Source organism: Anabrus simplex, chromosome 5 (genome assembly GCF_040414725.1).
Source record: "Anabrus simplex isolate iqAnaSimp1 chromosome 5, ASM4041472v1, whole genome shotgun sequence".
Classification (NCBI taxonomy): Eukaryota; Metazoa; Arthropoda; class Insecta; order Orthoptera; family Tettigoniidae; genus Anabrus; species Anabrus simplex.
In genome coordinates, this window is record NC_090269.1 from 429,405,632 (window position 1) to 429,428,196 (window position 22,565).

A 22,565-nucleotide genomic window follows, 5' to 3' on the forward strand; every position below is an offset into this window, starting at 1 on the left:
TATTATTATTATTATTATTATTATTATTATTATTATTATTATTTCGTGTGGCTGTTTCTAGCCTGGTGCAGTCCTTGTAAGGCAGGCCCTCCGACGAGGGTATGCGGCATCTGCCGTGAATGGGAACTGCGTGTTATTGTGCTGGATGGTAGTGTTGTGCGTGGTGTGTAGGTTTGAGGGATGTTGGGGACAGTACAAACACTCAGGCCTCGGACCAAGAGAATTAATCACGTAAGATTACAATCCATGACCCTGCCTGGAATCGAACCCAGGACTCTCCGAACGGAAGGCCACTACGTTGAACATTCAGCTGAGATGCCTGACATCATCGACTGCCTACTTCGTTCTGTAGTTACCTGTACTGCAAGTACTACTTTTGCCGTTTCGCGTTGGAACAGGACTTGAAGGTCGTGTTTTTATAGCCGGTGCATTGCTTCCGGTATCAGCTGTCAGATTGGGTTATCAGTTTTGCACTTCCTATAACTTATTTGTCGGTTTCCTGCATGTTGCTACTGTTACTGCTGCAATACTTTTAGTTTTATATGAATCAGGCGTGTTCAGTGGGTTTAAAATGCGAATATTAGGAAGTAATTAAGAACTAGAATTTGGAATAGTTGGTTCCAAATGGGATTAAAAGTGAAAATGTCGTATTTACGTTCAAGTGATGCTCTTGTCACGGAAGAGTCGTGGAAGTGTTCTGGTAGATGGTTGAAGTGACCATATAGACTGCACAGTTTCATTAAAATTTCTCATACTGTACGAGTTGGCTGCGGGGTATGAATCATGTGACTGTGAGATGGTGGGTTCGAACCCCACTGTCGGCAGCCCTGAAGATGGTTTTCTGTGGTCGCCCAGACAACTAGCGCTGTGCCTTATTGAAAGCCAATCGACGTTATCAAACAATTTGAGATCAGCAAATACTATATAGCATGCCTGGTTGGAATGTATAATAAAATCAAAATTAATATCTTGAAGTAATAGAAATAATCATTAGCAGTTTGGTTCTACAAGTAGAAAAACTCAATGATTTTTGTTTTTATTTAGCTATTTTGCTTTACGTCGCACCCACACAGATGTCTTTTGGCGACGACGGGTTAGTAAAGGCCTAGGAATTGGAAGGAAGCAGCCGTGGCCTTAATTAAGGTACAGCCCCAGCATTTGCCTGGTGTGAAAATGGGAAACCACGGAAAACCATCTTCAGGGCTGCCGACAGTGAGGCTCGAACCCACGATCTCCCGATTACTGGATACTGGCCGCACTTAAGCGACTGCAGCTATCGAGCTCGGTAAACTCAATGTTTCTTTAATACCTAATACACCTCGATATGCGCATCATCAGTGGCGCGATAGGCGTGCTTAGTGTTGTGGCCTGATATCGAAAGCGATCTGCCATTTTCTCGAAGGTGTCTGCGCCATTTCCTGACTGATATGTACATGGGGAACATCGCCACTAAACATCTGAGTTGCCTAACCTTCAAAGATGGACAGATGGGACACTTTTCTTGCAGGCTTGCTGTATGTTGGGATGCATCCCTAATTAAAAATTCACACTTTAAATGCAGTTTTCACATTTAAATGCAGTATTCGAGCAGCTGTCGCAAATGTTAGATCTGCAATGCAACAAAACACATGGATAGAGGTGGAGTGGTATACAGTTTCGACGTCTGTCACACCATTAACTGTGCGCATATTGAGGTGTACTAGATATGTAAAATACATTTTGAGTTTCTCTACTTGTAGAACCAAACCGCCAATGCTTATTTCTATTACTTCTCAGTATATTTTTATTTTATTATGCATTCAAGTCGGATACCCGGCATAAGTCTACTTGGTCTTCTTTATAACAGACCGTATAATACCAAACATAGGGTCTGTATTGTTTCCCATGTTCCTACATTTCCTCGGAAGCAAAACTACTCCCAGTACAGCTTCCACAAGTCTGTCCTGTCCTCTTTATCAGTAATAGGGAACATGTATGATCCGGGGTTTTAATTAAAAATATGCTAATCTGATTCAAAATTTCACGCAGAATTCAAAAATGTGATCAGAATGTACAAATAATAACTCCAAACATGACAAAAATCTAAATTAAAGTACGAAAATGTCACGTCACGCAAGTACGCGATCTCATTGGTCTGACGTCATCGTACAGGTTGACTGAATTAGCAGACGAAATAACACATAGTGTGCTGTGAGAAGCAGGATACACTTAGCGTATTTCAACTTTATGTTAGTGTCTGGTTTGGTTAAATTCGAAGTCTATATATTGGATAATAATCTGAGTGGTATATTTTAGACTTAAAATGAATCCTGCGCAGACAGTGAGGCAGAAAACTTATAACTTAAATGGTGTATAGTTCCGATGAGCAATAGCACATCGCATACCATCCCAAACAAATTGTTTATAAATGTTCCAAAGACGCTAAAACTAGGGAGAAATTGATTTTGGCGAGCCGGAGAAATGCTGGTGATATATCGGAAAAGTCTACAGTTTATTTTTTTAAAGATCATTTTAACGTAAGTTGAATTTGTTTGAATTTTCAATCACTTTTCCATGTCAGCTGTTCTAGTGGTAACACTTTGAATTTTAATGTGTGATGCTTTAGTTAAATGCTTCATTTAGATCTTGGAATATGAAAGTAATAAACAGTGCATTAATTAATGCTGATTATTAAAGTATTCTCCAAACCTAACCTATGTTTTGGGTGATCCATGTCTAGGTAATAAACCAAAGTATCTTGGCATGCGACAGTTATTTATGTCTTTATTGAAGAGCTCACATTTGTAAAGAAATTTAGGCTATAGCTAAATACTCTATAATATAACAAAAAATAGGCGTGTACGTCATGAAAGAAAACAACGTGAATTTAACAAATATGTATGAGGCGTCCAGAAGCAAAATGCTGTGAGTGCACCAGAACATTTTTTTCAGGAAACACGAAAAACGTCTTACTTCCTTTGGCTCGCAGATATGCAAAATTCCTTTTCATTGTAGATTTATATTCACTTACGGACTATTTTTATGACAATCTTTAAAATATTGGGGTTTTACATTTTTAGTTATTACCTAAAATTGTTTGGATTCACCGAGTTTTGCTCCTGTTTTCATGGATCTAGGTAGGTTTGCTTCTGTAGAGATATTATCACAACGTAATTGGAAAGAAGATGCCCTAATGCTGGTTCAAATGACAAAAGAAATTATTTATTGACTACAAGTAAGTGTGATTACATAGTATACGACATCAAATGAAAGTCTAAAAGAAGTAAAAAGGCCGCAAACTTGCAAGTCCTGTCCTGTTCCATCGAAATTACACAGGCAACTCATTGTTTTCTGGATGAATTTCAAACTCTGAGTCCTCCTCTGCATTGTTCACAGCTGTTTGAGAATCCATCAGATTCTTATAGAAAACAAGATCTTCGTTTTCTTCCCAAGTCTCCTCGAAATGCTTTCTAAGCAGAAAATCAATGTCCCTAACTTTCACTTCCTTTAAGGCTCTTCCAATCTGGATAACATTCGGCTTCATAGACGAGTAGGCTTTGCCACGTCTGCATATCCCTCTCCCTTCACCAGCGTCCATCCTGTAGGCCACTTCATCTCTTACTAGTGCGTTTCCGTGTTTACTCCTGGTGATGACAACCCTTTTTACAGAGTGCCACTGACCACAGGGCTTGATGACATCAGCAACTGCATCTTTCCAACACCGATTGACGACATCTGCTCCCAGCTGGAAAACTATTCCGTCATCCTTGAATACTTCATGGTACTCACTCGGTAATATGACAGTAACTTTCGACCTGAGAACTTTTTCTATTCGAACAAAAATTCTATCGGGTGGTAGAAAAGAATGTCCAACCATTGTATAGAAGATCTTCACTCGTTTCACACTGACAGGAGCCTCCTGTGTTAGCCAAAAGCACAGCATACCCAGCATTGTCTGGTTCTTGTTTTGCCCTCCACAACTGTCCGACATTAGGCGGATGGTGTGGATGCCATTCAAATCTGTTGATGTTAACCTGTGATGCACACAGGACAAAATTTCATTAGATCCCTTTGCAAAATCGGTTTCTTTCCAAGTGTAAATAAATGCATTTCCCTGGATTTAACACGCACCTGATGGGCCTTGGCAGATCGTAAAATTGTACACATACATTTTGCGTGTATAATAAGCACTTTGATCTTGCAACTTAGGCAATGTAAGGTATTTCTGGCAATCAAATGTGAAGGTTATTTCACCATTGTCCTCAACTTTCAGTTCATCATAAAAAGCTTTTGACCGGGCGAGTTGGCCGTGCGCGTAGAGGCGCGCGGCTGTGAGCTTGCATCCGGGAGATAGTAGGTTCGAATCCCACTATCGGCAGTCCTGAAGATGGTTTTCCGTGGTTTCCCATTTTCACACCAGGCAAATGCTGGGGCTGAACCTTAATTAAGGCCACGGCCGCTTCCTTCCAACTCCTAGGCCTTTCCTATCCCATCGTCGCCATAAGACCTATCTGTGTCGGTGCGACGTAAAGCCCCTAGAAAAAAAAGCTTTTGTCTTATTTTTGTGCACAAGCTCAGAACTAACATCCACGGAGAAAAAAGCTTGTAAAATAGCATTGTTCAAACGCAGGACACAGTGTTTATTAAGCTAGTTTTGCACCTGCAGACCACCTTAAGTAATGACGCTTGGTCAGGATACACCAAGTTCTGCTTCTTTATGATAAAAATTGATTCACTCAGTTTTGCTTTGCAAACACATGTGGATACACACACTTTTGCATCTGTAGGCTGTTTTCTGGGTGCGATTTAAAGCAGACGGAAGCAGTTTTGCTTGAGTTTTAAGGGTCTAATCAACACACGACAGCATAGAGAACAAAATGGTGGCAACAACTCATTTTCGAGCAAAAGTGGATTTACTGCATTTTGCATCTGGACGCCTCATATGTCTACACAAAACTAATGTTTGTCTGTTGGAGTCTTATAAGTTAACATTGCTCAATTATAATAATTATCGTAATATTAGTGAAATAAATAACATGATTGCACACAGGTAGGGTACACAAGCCAAGTCAATAAACCGAAGGATAAAAATACCGGGCGAGTTGGCCGTGCGGTTAGGCGCACGCAGCTGTGAGCTCGCATCCGGGAGATAGTGAGTTCAAACCCCACTGTCGGCAGCCCTGAAGATAGTTTTCCGTAGTTTCCCATTTTCACACTAGGCAAATGCTAGGGCTGTACCTTAATTAAGGCCACGGCCGCTTCCTTCCCATTCCTAGGCCTTCCCTGTCCCATCGTCACCATAAGACCTATCTGTGACTGTGCGATATAAAGGAAAAAAAAAACAGGTAAAAGTCACAGTACCCAAAGACATTCCTGTATTGAACGACTAAAATGTCACCAAGACACTTTTCTTGCATGATATGCTCAGCTTGTTAAAAGCCAAATGTAATTAATGTTATTGGCATTACGCCCGCTAACTACTTCTACGGTTTTCGGAGACGCCGATGTGCAGGAATTTAGTCCTGCAGGAGTTCTTTTACGTGCCAGTAAATCTACCGACATGAGGCTGACGTATTTGAGCACCTTCAACTACCACCGGACTGAACCAGGATAGAACCTGCCAAGTTGGGGTCAGAAGGCTAGCACCTCAACCGTCTGAACCACTCAGCCCGACTTGTGAAAACTAGATGAAGTCATATTTATCTTTATCTTTATCTTTATCTTTATCATGTTTAACTTTTTCCCTCCACGAAGATATTTAATGTTTCTCTTTCATGGGCCCCGGAAGTGGGTAGGCCAGTTTCCCCAACCATAAATATTTTTTTTCGGGAATGATAGATTATAGACCTATAGTACTATGATCTTTCTTTCTTTCCTTCTTTCTTTTTTTCTTTCTTAATCAGTTTATCCTTCAGGTTTGGCTTTTCCCTCGCACTCAGCGAGGGAATTCACCTCTACCACTTCAAGGGCAGTGTCTTGGAGCCTGAGACTTTGGGTATTATGATACAACTGGTGAGGAGGGTCATTACCTCGCCCAGGCGGCCTCACCTGCTATGCTCAACAGGGGCCTTGTTGGAGGATGGGAAGATCGGAAGGGATAGACAAGGAAGAGGGAAGGAAACGGCCGTGGCCTTAGGTGCCTGGAGGAGAAGTGGGAAAATACGAGAAACAAATTCGAGGATGGCTGAGGTAGGATTCGAAACCCCTCTACTCAGTTGACCTCCCGAGGCTGAGTCGACACCGATCCAGCCCTCGTACTATTTGTTTTCAACTTATAATGCAGAGCCGGGAATCGAAACCGGGCCTCCGGGGGTGGCAGCTAATCGCATTAACCACTACACCACAGAGGCGGACTAGTACTATAATGCTACCTATATGTTTATGTTAGTGCTGAAAGCCCGAAAATGTAATGTTATCCTTTAGTATGGGAATCAGTCTAGAAGGAAATGTTGAGAGTGATGTGATTTCTATCCAGGTTCGTTGTTATCCTAATACTATGAGTTACAATACATTGCACGTATATAAAGATGCCACTTACAAACTTGCTTTTTATCCGCGAATTTCTGAGGCCACAAAAGTCACTATTTTTCAAGAATGATGACATCTACACATGATAGATTGTCTGACTGTGCTGTTTTGAACCTTTCTTCTGTCATTTTGAAGTTATTCGCGATTACGAATAATAAACAATCGGCTTTTAGTAACGGCTGATGCACAATGGCTGGTAGAGCTGCATGCGGTACTGGATCGTGACGTCACAGCGCGCCACTTACGTCAGAGGCCGTTTCACTCGCCTTGCGGAAAAGCACTTTTGAACATTTTTTTAATGGTAGAAAACAAGGCAATTTACCTCATTGTAATACGTTTACGTACTATTTCATTGGTGTACTTTTCAAAAAAAAATATTTTTGAAAATTGTGCATGTTCCCTATTGTGTTAACATTTTACACATGTGAAATACTATAGTGCAATGGTTTTAATCATTTGTTAGTACCTGCTTTTTTTAGATATAGACACATTTCTTTTAAATTAAGGACTATTTTTCCTATCGCATGTGTCAAACATGGAAATATTTCTTTTTGTCGCGTCGGTTTCTCCTGAGACAGATATTAATTCTGATTGTATATCCTCAAATTCAGGTATCAATCAATCACTATCACTACTGATCTGCATTTAGGGTAGTCGCTCAGGTAGCAGATTCCTTATCTGTTTTTTCCTAGCCTTTTCTTAAATGATCGCAAAGAAATTGGAAAATTATTGAACATCTCCCTTGGTAAGTTATTCCAATCCCTAACTCCCCTTCCTATAAATGAATATTTGCCCCAATTTGTCCTCTTGAATTCCAACTTTATCTTCATATTGTAATCTTCCCTACTTTTAAAGACACCACTCAAACTTATTCGTCTACTGATGTCCTCCCACGCCATCACTCCTCTGACAGCTCGAAACATACCATTTAATCGAGCAGCTCGTCTCCTTTCTCCCAAATCTTCCTAGCCCAAACTTTGCAACATTTTTATTTATTTATTTATTTATTTATTTATTTTATGCCTTTGTATGTGGCGAAGTTTTTTGTAACGCTACTCTTTTGTCGGAAATCGCCTAGAACAGGGATTTCGGTGGCACACCACACGCATATTAACGTTTGAATGCACGTCTTGTTCTACAGACTATACATACCTCATGCATCATATATTCATAATGTTTCAGGTTTAAAAAATAAGTACCGAAAATCTAATTTCAAGTTCCATTCAGACGTGCATTATGGCAACACTGATAGAGATAAATGTCAGATGAATTCGCTCACCCACATCAGTCAATTACTGAAGTTTGGCTTGTGTTAGCATAAGTGTTTATCGTTTTGAATTCCGTAAGACAAATAGTTGCTAAGAGATTATCCCTATTTTTAGATTAGGAAAATCTATCGCACTTTATTTCAAAGCCTGATATTGCACACTTGAGTGATATTAAGGTAATTTTTTTTTTTTTTTTTTTTGAGTGGCAGTTTAGAAATGGAGCTGACTGAATTTCAAGATACCAGTCATGGGTGAACAAATTCTTACTGCTTAGTAAAGCATTGGTGAAAATCGAGTATGCTTTTGATGGTGAATACTCTCTCCAGAAACCGGAGAACTTAATACTTGAACAGTGGAACAGCCTCGGCCATGAAGAAACTTGCTACAGCGCTACTTACCCATACACCTGCGAGCTACTATTTTCTACAATGAACGTTGTAAACAGTTAGAAACTATCTTGGTTCAGACCTAAGTGCTTCTTGCTTGTTATTGAAGACAAGAAGTTATGAACCTAACATAAATGTCATCGCTACTAAGATTCAGCAACAAGTTTCACGCTAAATTTGAGAATGATATTTCACTGAAAGTGCTTTGGCAATACTAGTCATCTTGATTTCTATATATAACAATACTTAATGACGAAGTGTGTTACAATGGACACTTAATATATACTTTTTAAAATAATGTTAGGTATTCTTAAATCGTACACATTTAAACATGTATATTTGTAGTATTGGTAAAATACGACCACGGAACATGCAATCAAATGTAGTATTTTACAATGTAATTTACTGAGCTAGAAATCCATATGTAAAAACATATTATGGAACATAACTTGGAATTAGGGATGGAAGTCGGGGAATGTGTGGTCGCGGGTTGTAACCATTCGAAAGGAAAATAACAAGTGGCACAGTAGACAGTTGAGAATAATAAATCAGACTTAAAATGGCACACCAATTGGAAAAGGTTCGCCATCCCTGGCCTAGAACAAATCGAGGTGCTTTTCTTTGGATTTTTCCAGTTCGTGAATCAAGTAATCCTGGTGAGGGTCCCATACACTGGAACCATACTCTAGTTGGGGTCTTACCAGAGACTTACTTGCCCTCTCCTTTACATCCTTACTACAACCCCTAAATACCCTCATAACCATGTGCAGAGATCTGTACCCTTTATTAACAATCATATTTATGTGATTACCCCAATGAAGGTCTTTTCTTATATTAACACCTAGGTACTTACAATGATCCCCAAAAGGAACTTTCACCCCATCAACGCAGTATTTAAAACTGAGAGGACTTTTCCTATTTGTGAAACTCACAACCTGACTTTTAACCCCGTTTATCATCATATCATTGTCCACCGTCCATCTCACAATACTATCGAGGTCACCCTGCAGCCGCTCACAATTTGTAACGTATTTATTACTCTGTACAGAATAACATCATCTGAAAACAGCCTTATCTCTGATTCCACTTCTGTACACATATCATTGATACATATAAGAAAACATAAAGGTCCAATAATACTGCCTTGAGGAATTCCCCTCTTAATTATTACAGGGTCAGATAAAGCTTCGCCTACTCTAATTTTCTGAGTTTTATTTTCTAGAAATATAGCCACCCTTTCAGTCACTCTTCTTTCTAGTCCAATTGCACTCATTTTTGCCAGTAGTCTTCCATGATCTACTCTATCAAATGTCTTAGATAGGTCAATCGCAATACAGTCCATTTGGCCTCCTGAATCCAGGATATCTGCTATATCTTGCTGAAATCCTACAATTTGAGCTTCATTAGAATAACCTTTCGTAAACCCAAACTGCCTTCTGTCAAACCAGTTATTAATTTCGCAAACATGTCTAATACAATCAGAAAGAATGCTTTCCCAAAGCTTACATACAATGCATGTTAAGCTGACTGGCCTGTAATTTTCAGCTTTATGTCTATCACCCTTTCCTTTATACACAGGGGCTACTATAGCAACTCTCCATTCATTTAGTATAGCTCCTTCAACCAAACAATAATCAAATAAGTATTTCAGATATGGTACTATATCCCAACCCATTGCCTTCAGTATATCCCCAGAAATCTTATCAATTCCAGCTGCTTTTCTAGTTTTCAACTTTTGTATCTTACTGTAAATATCATTGTTATCATAGGTAAATTTTAATACTTCTTTAGTGTTACTCACATCCCCTATCTGGACATTATCCTTGTAACCAATAATCTTTACATACTGCTGACTGAATACTTCTGCCTTTTGAAGATCCTCGCATACACACTGCCCTTGTTCATTAATGATTCCTGGAATGTCCTTTGAACCTGTTTCTGCCTTAAAGTACCTATACCTACTCTTCCATTTTTCACTAAAATCTGTATGACCACCAATTATGCTTGCCGTCATGTTATCCTTAGCTGACTTCTTTGCTAGATTCAATTTCCTAGTAAGTTCCTTCAATTTCTCCTTACTTCCATAACCATTTCTAACTCTATTTCTTTCCAGTCTGCACCTCCTTCTTAGTCTCTTCTCTGTTATAATATAGTGGGTCCTTACCATTCCTTACCACTTTTTGAGGAACAAACCTATTTTCACATTCCTCAACAATTGCTTTAAACTCATCCCAGAGTGTGTTTACATTTTTATTTACAATTTTCCAGCGATCGTAGTTACTTTTTTAAAATCTCCCTCATGTCTTTTTTTATCAGCCAGATGGTACTGCCTAATAGTCCTAATTTTAATACCTTCCTTTCTTTCACATTTAATTTTAACTACGACAAAAACAGCTTGATGATCACTAATACCATCTATTACTTCGGTTTCTCTATAGAGCTTATCTGGTTTTATCAGCACCACATTCAAAATATTCTTCCCTCTAGTTGGCTCCATCACTTTGTGAATCAGGTGCCCTTCCCATATTAACTTATTTGCCATTTGTTGGTCATGCTTCCTGTCATTCTCATTACATTCCCAATTGACATTTGGTAAATTGAGATCACCTGCTACTATCACATTCCTTTCCATATCATTTCCAACATAACTGATTATCTTATCAAATAATCCTGAATCAGCGTCAGCGCTACCCTTTCCCGGTCTGTACACTCCAAAGACATCAAGTTGTCTATTATCTTTAGAGAAGAGCCTTACACCCAGAATTTCATGTTTTTCATCCTTAACTTTTTCGTAGCTTACAAATTCTTATTTCACCAGAATGAATACTCCCCCTCCTACCATTCCTGTCCTATCTCTACGATACACACTCCAGTTCCGTGAGAATCTCTTTGCGTCCATTATATCATTTTTCAGCCAAGATACAACTCCTATTACAATATCTGGTAAGTATATATCTATTAAATTACTTAATTAGATTCCTTTGTTTACAATGCTTCTACTGTGTAGCACTAATATTTTTGTCATCCCTACTTGATTTCCAGTTCTCTGTTCGCCATCTTCTTTCGTAAAGCTTTGTCAAATACATTAGTTCCTAGTTTTCGGTTTTCTATTCCTGTTCTATCTATTTACCTGCGCACGATGTGATATTCCTTGGGTCTATCCACTCTTCTTTATTGTATTTCTTTCAACCTCTAGACATTGTGCAACACGTTGTTGAGAAGGAAGCCATCTTTAAATAATGTTATTGTTTTTACGTCCCACCAACTACTTTTATCGTTTTCGGAAAAGCCATTCTTTTCCAGTGTCGACTTAATTAACCCTTTGTTGCCTGACAGTACTTTAAAGTACCATCTCATATTTCATGGCTTTGTAATTATTCAGTAAATCCTATCCTTGTATTTTCCTCATGGTTCTTTCAAGTACCTAATTCTTGAAACAGAGATATTTCATTTTTGAGGGTGGTATTGATGAAAAACGCGGGAGATCGTTTTATTCATAGGAGTGTAGTCATAGTGTTACCACTGTAAACAAATGACATTTTGATTGATTATTTCTTAGCTCCTATTGTTACATTCGACCTGCAAGTGATCTTAGTACATGTAAGTATGCTTCTGTAATGCAATAAAATACTCAAATTGATGAAATTTGCAATTGGTGTGGATATATAGCTAATAAATGGCGAGGTACTTAGAAGTACCGTCAGGCCATATGGAGGGTCTCATGTTAGTCATATCCAAAACCGAAAGTATTGCTTTCCTTCGATGGACATCGGTGTTCTTCTATGGAAAGACAGTAAAGGTGTGTGCTTAGCATCTAATTTCCATGGAACAGAAGCCACAACTGTTTCTAGGAAACAGAAGGATGGAAGTAATGTTACTGTTGATTGCCCGGTTGTTGTGCAAGACTACAATGCACACATGGGTGGATTGGACCGTGCTGACAGACTTCTAGGCGTATATGGTTTAGACCGTCGATCCAAAAATGGTGGCATAGATTATTTTGGGGAATGATTCAGATAGCATTTGTCAATGCCTACATCATATACTGTAACGTGCATGAAAAGTCCCTCTAATGGCATTCCGGAGTAATGTGGCCCTAGGACTGATGAACCAGAAAGAAATTCCTCTTCCAGGAAAACTTTCACATGATATGAGGTCACCAAAGTCACCAGAGCAAACTTGTCTACCAAAAAGGAGGAAAACAGAATATTCTGTGCCCAGTGATGTCAGACTAAGTAATCGTGGAAATCATTTTGTTGTTTTTGTTAAAAAACGTGGTCGATGTGAGGTGTGTTCGAGAAAGAAGGTGCAGTCAAGACCGCATTCAAAGTTTACTACATGTAGTGTTTTTCTTTGCTGCAATGAAAAAAAGAACTGCTTTGCAGAGTATCATAATGTGTCAACTGTATAGGATGTATGCAAGATGTTCTACATATGAACAATAATATTAGGAAACTTCAATCTTATTACACATATTTGCTTTAAATTTTGCTTTTACATTTTTGTAATAGTTTTAGGTATGAAAAACATGTTCTAATAATATTTTGAGACAATAAATGTGATATAATTCCAAAATATGAACATTCTTATCTACCCAAATATGGAGCCTCCTATATGCTTGACGGTACTTAAAAGTACCAGGCCCCAAAAACATAGCAAAAATTAAAATTATGATTTGAAAGTATTAGCATTTTCTATTTGAACATATTCCATTAGAATACGGTGAAAAAATCTAGTATACTTATTATTTTTCACTATTCAGGCAACAAAGGGTTAATATAACTTCTAAGTATGTGAATCTGTCGAAGCACGAATTATAATATTAGAACACTGTGGCATACATGTTAACAGCAGAATGGTATGGTTTCGTTCTACAAGAATATCCTCAATAATTTGACAGTATCTGAGGATGTTTTTTGTAGAACGAAAAGTGTCATTCTGTTATTAATACGTTCTTTTACCGGTATGTTAGTGTTCTGTTTCGTGTTTTGACACACTGAAAAACTGAAGTTATATTAACACTTTTAAAAATAATATTCCTTTATCTTCTTTTTCTTTAACTTCTCTTCGTCCCATCTCTTTGCTTTCTTCCCTTTCTTTAGTTAACTCAGTGAACTTTTCAAAACCGGTAATTTGTGATTGGGAGTCCACATCTGTTACTGGGTTCGAACACACTATTTTTGAATCTGGTATCTTCCGGCGTTTCTTCATCTTGTTCTTGTATACATCTTATTTAAGCCAGCTGAATTCTACCTGTGGTGTTATTCCCTAGAAAAACCGCGACATGTTATTTCAGCTTAAAACTCCGACCAGAAAGGTTCAGTATTGCATGAATACAATAACGAATTTTCGTTCTGAGTGATACATGTGCTGCGGGTCAGTATTTCTCCCCTGAACATTGTCACATAGCGGTATTTCGAGGCGCAATTAGGATATACTCCTTGAACGTAACGTAACCTTATCTTTTTCCATCTAACACCCCATTCCAGTCTCCCATCTCAGTTTGGTTTATTTTCTCCTTTTCCAGTTTTTTCGATCTATTTTGCGTCGCACCGACACAGGACGATGATAGGAGTGTGAAGGAAGCGACCATGGCCTTAATTGAGGTACAGCCCCAGAATTTGCCTGGTGTGAAAATGAGAAAGCACGGAAAACCATTTTCAGGTCTGCCGACAGTGGGGTTCGAACCCACTATCTCCCGAATGCAAGCTACGTGATCCAAACCTCACAACCACTTGCTCGGTTTTTACCGTTGTATTAAATCTTCTATTTCTTCTCGTATTCTTCGACGGATGTCGAATTCGTAGACAGATTGACCCACATTTTTGTAGTGATTGTTTTCTTTTTTTTTTTTTTTTTGCTAGGGGCTTTACGTCGCACCGACACAGATAGGTCTTATGGCGACGATGGGATAGGAAAGGCCTAGGAGTTGGAAGGAAGAGGCCGTGGCCTTAATTAAGGTACAGCCCCAGCATTTGCCTGGTGTGAAAATGGGAAACCACGGAAAACCATTTTCAGGGCTGCCGATAGTGGGATTCGAACCTACTATCTCCCGGATGCAAGCTCACAGCCGCGCGCCTCTACGCGCACGGCCAACTCGCCCGGTGATTGTTTTCTTGACAATCCATTCGTTGTATTGCTGAAAGTGACTTACCTACCTGTTATCTTATTTTCTCATTCATTGAGCCAACTTCACAATTTTCCCAATTTGATTTTGTGTTGATTTCTGTTGTCGCTTGACCAAAAATCCTGCTTTTCGTACGTTCACATCTCACACTAACATCTAACTTTAGTCCTTCCATTTCATATTTCTGATTCTCTAGACTTCCAGGACGATACAGATTTCTAACATTCCACAGTGAGTAGATACATAGACTCGCAAAGCTCATTTGAATTCGCCTATGAAATGATCTGAGTGGCTAACTTCAGCAGGTGATGAAATGAAAACGGTGCAGATATCGAATTCTTTTTTCAAATTATTTATGAGCATGACCAACTGTCTAACGCTCATGCATTCGGTTCACGTTGTTTCCCAGCGTCTGTATATATGCTGTTTTCCATAGTTTAGCTCTGAGTGAACTACGTACTTCGACGTGCGAGCAAGATATCGATGTCAGAGTTTTATAATGTTTTGTCGTAAAATAAGTATGTTGGGAACCGTACTTGAGCCGATGAGCGCCACTAAAAACATGAAGAATACTATTTAGACAGCGCTTGCGAGAACAGTGTTTAACATCTCATTGTAAAGAGGAAGGACCAACGTACGTAGCAGCAAGAATCTGACCTCAATAACACTGCTATCTTGGTACTAAAATCGCCGTTCCACGCGGCTATCAGGTTCGTTCACGTGTCGTTTGATACGTCTCTGTGTAAGTACACGGTAAAATAATCAAATAGAGAACGTTTGAAAATGTCGTGATGCGAAAAAGAACGATAATGCTTTTCTTTCGCAAAATGTCGTAACGTATGAACAATACATGGTACAAAATGATCGAAAACTCATTCGGGAGGTTTCAAAAAAGTTCAAAATCTCCAGTGCAGAGCATTAAAAAGCGTCTCATATTAAGGCGGGCAAGCGTCGTAAAGAGTTCCGCGCTTCTGGAGCCGCAGTGGTGGAAATCTGAACTGACACGCTGTAAGCTTCATGCATGACATTGTCAACAAACATGATTCGCTGTGTACATGCAATCTCTAGAAGTAAAGCTTGATTAAACTGCGACTGGAGACAATTGCATTGTCAGGTCAGAAACACCTTATGTAGCAGAATGTGTCGCTGTCTGAGACTTCCGTTTGTTTTAAACGTGCGGTTACGGACCTGTGTGAGAATCGGCAGGAGCATTTTGAATATGATCTTCATCTGACATAATTTGTTGGTGGTATTAACGATCATTAGTGACTTTGACTCTCTGTCAGTGAGTGAAGGTTGACATATGAAACGGATAACATTTTTATGTTTGTATGTCATTTTCACAATCGAAAGATAATACTAGTAATCAAATTGAGATGCTGTTTGTTGGTTTAGTTGGTTGTTTCGGATATGCTCGAAAACTGCTGATATTTGGTAAGACTATAGCTTGAAATCCTGAGTCACACAAGGGGATTTTGATATATTTCACAGCTTTGAACTAGTGTGAGTTTTACAAGGATATGGCATCACATTTAGGCAATTTTGTCAAACATCGACGAAATAACTTATAAACAGTTGGCCCTACAGAAAAATGAAGTGCATTGTGTGGCCTTGAAATTCAATTTCCTGTAAGATACATCATAAGCATTTTCCTCATAACTCTAACGGTTTTCGAGACAATTCAGCTTTCCTTTGTTTTTGGTTGTAATCGCCTTCGGCAGTGAATAGGTTAATTATTTCGCGCGTAATTAGACATTAACGTGAAGCCATGTTCGTCATCATTCGTGTAAGGACGTTCGTTAACACGCCAGCTGAAAAATGATCATTTACAGTCGAACCTCGATACGAGCCTCCATTACTCGAATTTTCAGTATCTCGAAGTAACTTAAATTTCCCGGCCGATTGTCCTATTCTTCACGTGTATTTATTTCTATTGCTCGGAATTCGGTTTCACAAATTTCTCGATTTCTCGAAGCAGACATTTCCTCCCTTGAAGCAAATAATACTCTAACTCGAATTTTGTGCAACATTAACTGTGCAATACGGCATTCGTGGTTTGTAAGGAACAGTTAGCAAGTAAAGAAAGGTTGACGGTAATGTTGGGAGCTAATATAACGGGAGCCGAAAATCTAGAACTTCTAGTGATCAGAAAATCGGCGAAGCCTCGCTGTTTCTCGGGTGTGAATTAATTACCGGTCACGTACGAAAGCAACCCCCGAAGTCGCGGATGACAAGCTCCATTTAGGAATCTCGGCTGCGTGGTGTTGACAAGAAGTTTCAACGTGAAGGTTAACAGTAACAAACAGAAGAGACTAACGGATTTTTTACAAACATGTTAACGGAGGTATGTTTCTTGTTTCACTACTGTATCCTGTCTTCTAAAAAGTAAGGGTTAAAGTGATGCTGTAAAATAGTTTGTGTATGCTTCGAGTATGTGCTATACATGCTCTAAAACGGTATTTTTTATATCTCAAAATTTCGATAACTCGAACTAAAATTTAGCTCCCGAGGTGATTCGAGATATCGAGGTTCCACTGTATATTGCCGATAACCTCCTGCGGCTGAAGAGGGTAGAATAACACCCACGGTAGCCCTGCCTGTCCTACGAGGCGACCAAAAGGTTTCCCAGGGCTCTCAGTTTGGGAGCTTGGGTTGGCCCTTTAACTGAGTCCTGGCTTTGCTTCCACTTACCTGTACCAGGGTCCTCATTCTCACCTATCGTATCTGACCTCCCTTGGTCAACTCGTGTTCTTTTCCGAACTCGACGCTATTAGGTACCGAGGGTAGGGAGGGATTCTTTCATTTTCACGCCATTAATGGCTTTTATCTTTCTTAAGCCCATACCTTCAATTTTCGAAGTGTCTGATCCCTTCTATTATTTCCCTCCGATTAGTATCATATAGAGGATGGTTACCCAGTTGTACTTCCGCGTGAAACAACAATCACCACCACCACTTTATTGTAGATAGTGCAAAGCGTTCTTACGCGTATTTGAGAATTACTGTGGGCTGTATTTATTAAGCCATTTTCATTATCAGTCATCGTATTGTGTCTCTATCTTTCTAGTATTGTGTGGATTTAGTGGGTTTATAATTAACATTTCACTTAGCGTCATTATCATCGTTAAGGTTCGTCATAGAGCTGGGAACGGTAGGAGCGGAGCGGAGTGTTGTTTCCGCTCTTCCTGCGGAGACCTCCAGTAGTCCTCCGATTGAATTCACTGGCGGGAAATTCAAATGCTCTAATGTGGGCAATATTGTAACGGTGATCTTGGGTGGAATTACAATTTAGTTTTCAGTACTAATTCCACAGATGCATGTGTTTTCCTATGTTTGTCATTCAAATGCTGCAGTCGTTTCAAGATTGTGCATAGTTTGTTATGCTGTGAATAACAGATTTTTATCTGTTGAAATTCAGTTTGCAATAGGTGCAGGTGGATAGAACAATGCAGATTTAATATTGCCATGTATTGTACCCTTGTAAATGCATTTAATATTATTAATAGTAACTGTTACGGGGTTACCTGTGGATGCAGAGGTAAAAGAAGGTGCCGGGGTGAACGGGTCTAACTACAAAGTCAAGAATGGAATTTAAAACTTTAACCAAGGTTATATTTTCTTTTTCTTTTTTAGAATTTCAAACTTAACAATCTTTCACTAAGTGAACGCAATAATATATCAGGTACAATGACAAATTAGAAACAAGACAAGAAAGATCCCAATTTTATTGATTTTTACACTCTTGGGCTACACGCCCCTAATTTTACAATATTGAGCTCTTAGCTCAATTTTACCAAAGCACAAATTTTAATGCAAGGGCAGAAACTCCCCAATACATGGAGCACTAGCTCCAACAATGACAATTTCAGGCCTCCCAGAGGTACTATTACAACACTTGAAAAAGAGGTAACGTGCTCTCAGTTCACAAGCCTACTCAAGGCAATATCAGACTTTACAATTACTTGCCATCAAGGCACAACTTACACAAATGAAACGGGGGTATCTCGTACCCAACCTACTGGGCCTTAGCAGAAAAAGAGCAGGTTAAGTAAATGGCCCAGAACACCAAGTTAAATGGAGGCGTGTACTTGCACTCCTAAATATGCATTCTTGAAACCTAAAAGGCACTAGGCCGATGAAACAGGGGCATTTCCCAAACTATGGAGGTGACTCGTATAAGAATAATTTAAGACATTACAGATAGGAAGAAAACCAGTTACAAAACGTAGTCATATCAAACCAATATGAAGGGGAGCTCGAGAGGGTAAATCACTCTCTATCCCCGAATTACAGTTGCAAATTTTATGAAGTTTTTACATAAGCCGGCTGAAAATTACATTTTTAGAAAAGTAGGTTACATGGTAAAAGTTTCGGACCTTTCCCGCGGGTTAAACTGCTGAGCTAGCAAGAAATAAAGATGTTAAACGGCCATTACCTTGCTGAAAACCTGCTGCCTGATGAAAGTGGCACCTCCCGCCTCCTGCTTCACATACACATACTTAGTTAGATGTTGATCAAGTGGCCAAGAGCCGTGAAAAACCGCAGTTTATAAACCCTCGGGGAAAGTTCGAGACCTTTTATGAATAATCAAGACACACCCACAGAATTTTATTGGAGGATACAAAATTTACACTCAAAATTGAAGGAGAAATACATGATGGGTTGGAAATCAATTACAGAAATTCTTGATTGGTTAAATTCAAAACAGGCGGAAAGAAAGGATAAATATTGCCAACCCAAAAATGAATGAACGAAATTTAGTAAAGGAAAAACTTATGAATACAAAATTTCTTCGAAAAAGTTCCTTCACTTCGCACCAGGGTGCATGATCATAGTTTTTTTTGTAGTGACCTCTCTGAGAGAATGTCCATATTTCTTGATGAACGGAGAACAAAAGAAGTTGAAATTCACACAGTACTGGCAACTGCATAATCACAAAATTACGGTAGTGACATCTTCAGAGGAAACGTTTAAATAGGTCTAGTTTCAAGTTCAGTGTCTCTCCTGTAGAGGAGTTTTAATTGGCGCTAGATTTAAAAGTGCGGCGTAGAGGTGTACCTCCCGGTACAGTAACAATGTTTAAACAATAATTACATTCCATTGCATGTAAACATGTATTATATACGATGCTCTTGCATGAATTATACTCGTAGTTCATTTATTACTGAAGAGTAGGAACCGATTGGAATTGTTTATATCCTGTACTGGACTGAGTAGCTCAGACGGTAGAGCGCTGGCCTTCTGAGCTGAAGTTTGCGGTTTCAGTTTTGACTTCGCTCGGTGGTCTTGAAGGTGCTAAAATGCGACAGTAACATGTCGGCAGGTTTACTGGCACATTAAAGAACTCCTGTCGGACAAAATGCCGGCACCTCGGCGTCGCAGAAAAACCACAGAAGTGATTAGTGGGTCGTACAATAATAATAATAATAATAATAATAATAATAATAATAATAATAATAATAATAATAATGAAAGTCCACAGCCTGTTTCCAGTCATTCGACCGGGTCAGGAATGGAATGAATGAAGCCCCATCTAGCGGCGAGGATGGGAATCGTGCCGGCTGCCGAAGCCTGTCGCACTCCTCTGCGGCAATGATTAATGAATGACGGATGAAATGAAATAATATTGGAGAGTGCTGCAGGAATGAAATATGACAGGGAAAACCGGAGTACTCGGAGAAAAACCTGTCCTGCCTCCGCTTTGTCCAGCACAAATCTCACATGGAGTGGCCGGGATTTGAACCACGGAACCCAGCGGTGAGACGCCGGCGCGCTGCCGCCTGAGCCACGGAGGCTCTGATGATAATAATAATAATAATAATAATAATAATAATAATAATAATAATAATAATATAATTCTGTCCGTTTGCCCTCCAGGGTTGGTTTGACCCTCGGACTCGGTGAAGGATCCCACCTCTACCGCCTTAAGGGCAATCTCCTGGAGCGTGAGACTTTGGTTCGCGGATACCTTTTTTTTTTTTTTACAATTTGTTTTACGTCGCACAGATAGGTCTTATGGCGACGATGGGATAGGAAAGGCCTGGGAGTGGGAAGGAAGCGGCTGTTGCCTTAATTAAGGTACAGCCCCAGCATTTGCCTAGTGTGAAAATGGGAAAACCACCTTCATGGCTGCTGACAGTGAAGTTCGAACCCACTATCTCCCGGATGCAAGCTCACAGCTGTGCGCCCCAAACCGCACGGCCAACTCGCCCGGTGGTCGGGGAGGAAGACCTGTACCTCGCCCGGGCATCCTGACATGCTATGCTGAACAGTGGCCTTGGAGTGGGGCGGGGGGAATAGTACGATGGGAAGGGATAGACAAGGGAGCGGCCGCGGCCTTGCGTTAGGTACCATTCCGGCATTTGCCTTAGGAGAAGTGGGAAACCATGGAAAACCACTTCGAGAATGGCTGATGAGGGAATTGAACCCTCCTCTCCACGAACCTGCTACGCCAGGTGATACTCCCACGTGGCGCGTCCCAGGTGGCGGATAAGGGGGTCCTAACCGGCTTGCCGGCGGACTTGAGGGAAATAAAATACTTCTCGCGGACCAAACACACTAACCCCTGCGGGTGGGGGACGCACATGTAGAATACACCCGCGGTATCCCCTGCCTGTCGTAAGAGGCGACTACAAGGGGCGACCAAGGGATGATTGAATTAGCACCATGAAACTACTCTTGATTCGTACCATCATGCGGGGAACACCATGGGTTGCATGTATTTGCGAGTAGTATCACTAAATTGGTACGAAATAGGTTTGTGATTAGTTGCAGTAAAAAGCCTGGCCTAGTGGATTCCAGTACCCGTGCGTTGTACCCATGTGAGCAACACCGCGGGTCTGGGCGTAGCCTTTGAGTTGTACCGCTATATGAGCGGCACCGTGGGTCAGCGTTGCCTGTGATTGGTACCCACTATGTGAGGAACACCACGGGAATACCGGCGCCCATGACTAGTACACGTAGGTGAGGAACCTTACCGGTTTGCGTTGGCTATGAGTGGCGCCATTGTGTGAGAAACACCATAGGTCTGCGTTCCCTGTACGAATTGCAATACTTGTGAGTAGTACCATCTTGTGTGGACCACCGTGAGTCTTCGCTACTTTTGATCAGTACCCCAAAATGACAAATACCATGGTTCTACTTTACTCGCGACATGTACCATTCTGTGGGGCCTTAGACGTGAATTTAGCACCCATTCGGACATCAAGCATCATTGTGCTTTATGAATGGTCCCTTGGTCAGTAATACTCTAATTAACTACCTTCTTTTTGAGTCTGATCCATTGTTTTTGTTTGTTTGTTTGTTTGTTTGTTTGTAGGTTCATGTCCATCCATTCATTCTTCATGACTTTTTAAATTTTATTTTGGCCAGTGGATGAATGTGAATTTTTTGTTATTTCATTTCGTACCATTAGGGGCCGATGACCTCGATGTTAGGCCCCTTTAAACAACAAGCATCATCATCATCATCATCATCATCATCATCATCGAACCCTCCTGTACTCACTTGACCTCCCGAGGCTGAATGGACCCCGTTTCAGCCCTCACACCACTTTTCAAATTTCGTGGCAGAGCCGGGAATCGAACCCGGGCCTCCGCGGGTGGCAGCTAATCACAGTAACCACTACACCACAGATGTGGACAATAATAATAATAATAATAATAATAATAATAATAATAATAATAATAATAATAATAATAATAATAATAATAATAAAACACTGACGATAAATGAGAATGTATATACAGTATTTCATATATTCGCCTTCTTCATACTAATAAAGCAGTATTTACTGTCGCTAGCACATCCGTTGCGCACCACTACTGGAACTGCAAGCGAGCACACATTTTCAGTACTGTTGCTCCGTCCTCCGCTCGGCCTCTGTTTTTTTTTTTTTTTTTTTTTCCGGTGGGTAGGGGAGGAAGGAGGGGCGAAGCCTGCTCCTCCCGCGTGACCATCGACTCAGTCTACATGGCCTCCGACATGCTATTAATGCTAAAGAAGGAAGAGATTACAGGGAAGAGTGGGAAGTGATACAAGGAGTATCTGCCGGTTTCCTAGTAAACTCGCTACCACGGCAGCCTGTTTCCATGTCAGACACGTTACCGGCCGAGTTCGTATTGGTAGGATGATGTTAAGGTGTGGTATTGAAGGGCCAGGGAAAAACCACATAGGCAGAAAAGAGAAAGAGCCTACGTGTAAAACCTGACATCTTGTGATAGCACATGCAAGGATGTGGGCTGGAAAAGGTCCAATGGTAGTGTTACTTGAGAAGAGG

The 22,565-nt window shown here is 40.2% G+C and overlaps 1 protein-coding gene across 2 annotated transcripts in view; it reads left to right on the top strand.

The window, feature by feature from the left end:
• The window catches only part of Tmep (Transmembrane endosomal protein), a 209,773-nt gene that overhangs the window by 67,018 nt on the left and 120,190 nt on the right, over positions 1 to 22,565 (top strand). Inside the window, exon 1 of one of the 2 annotated variants that reach the window (XM_067147832.2) lies at positions 17,841 to 17,895. The exons of the other annotated variant lie outside the window; for it this stretch is intronic. Within the exon in view, the coding sequence (XP_067003933.1) occupies positions 17,872 to 17,895 (24 nt within the window). The 5' untranslated portion in view covers positions 17,841 to 17,871. Of the gene's footprint in view, positions 1 to 17,840; positions 17,896 to 22,565 lie in introns of those variants that run through there. 2 annotated transcript variants of the gene reach the window in all.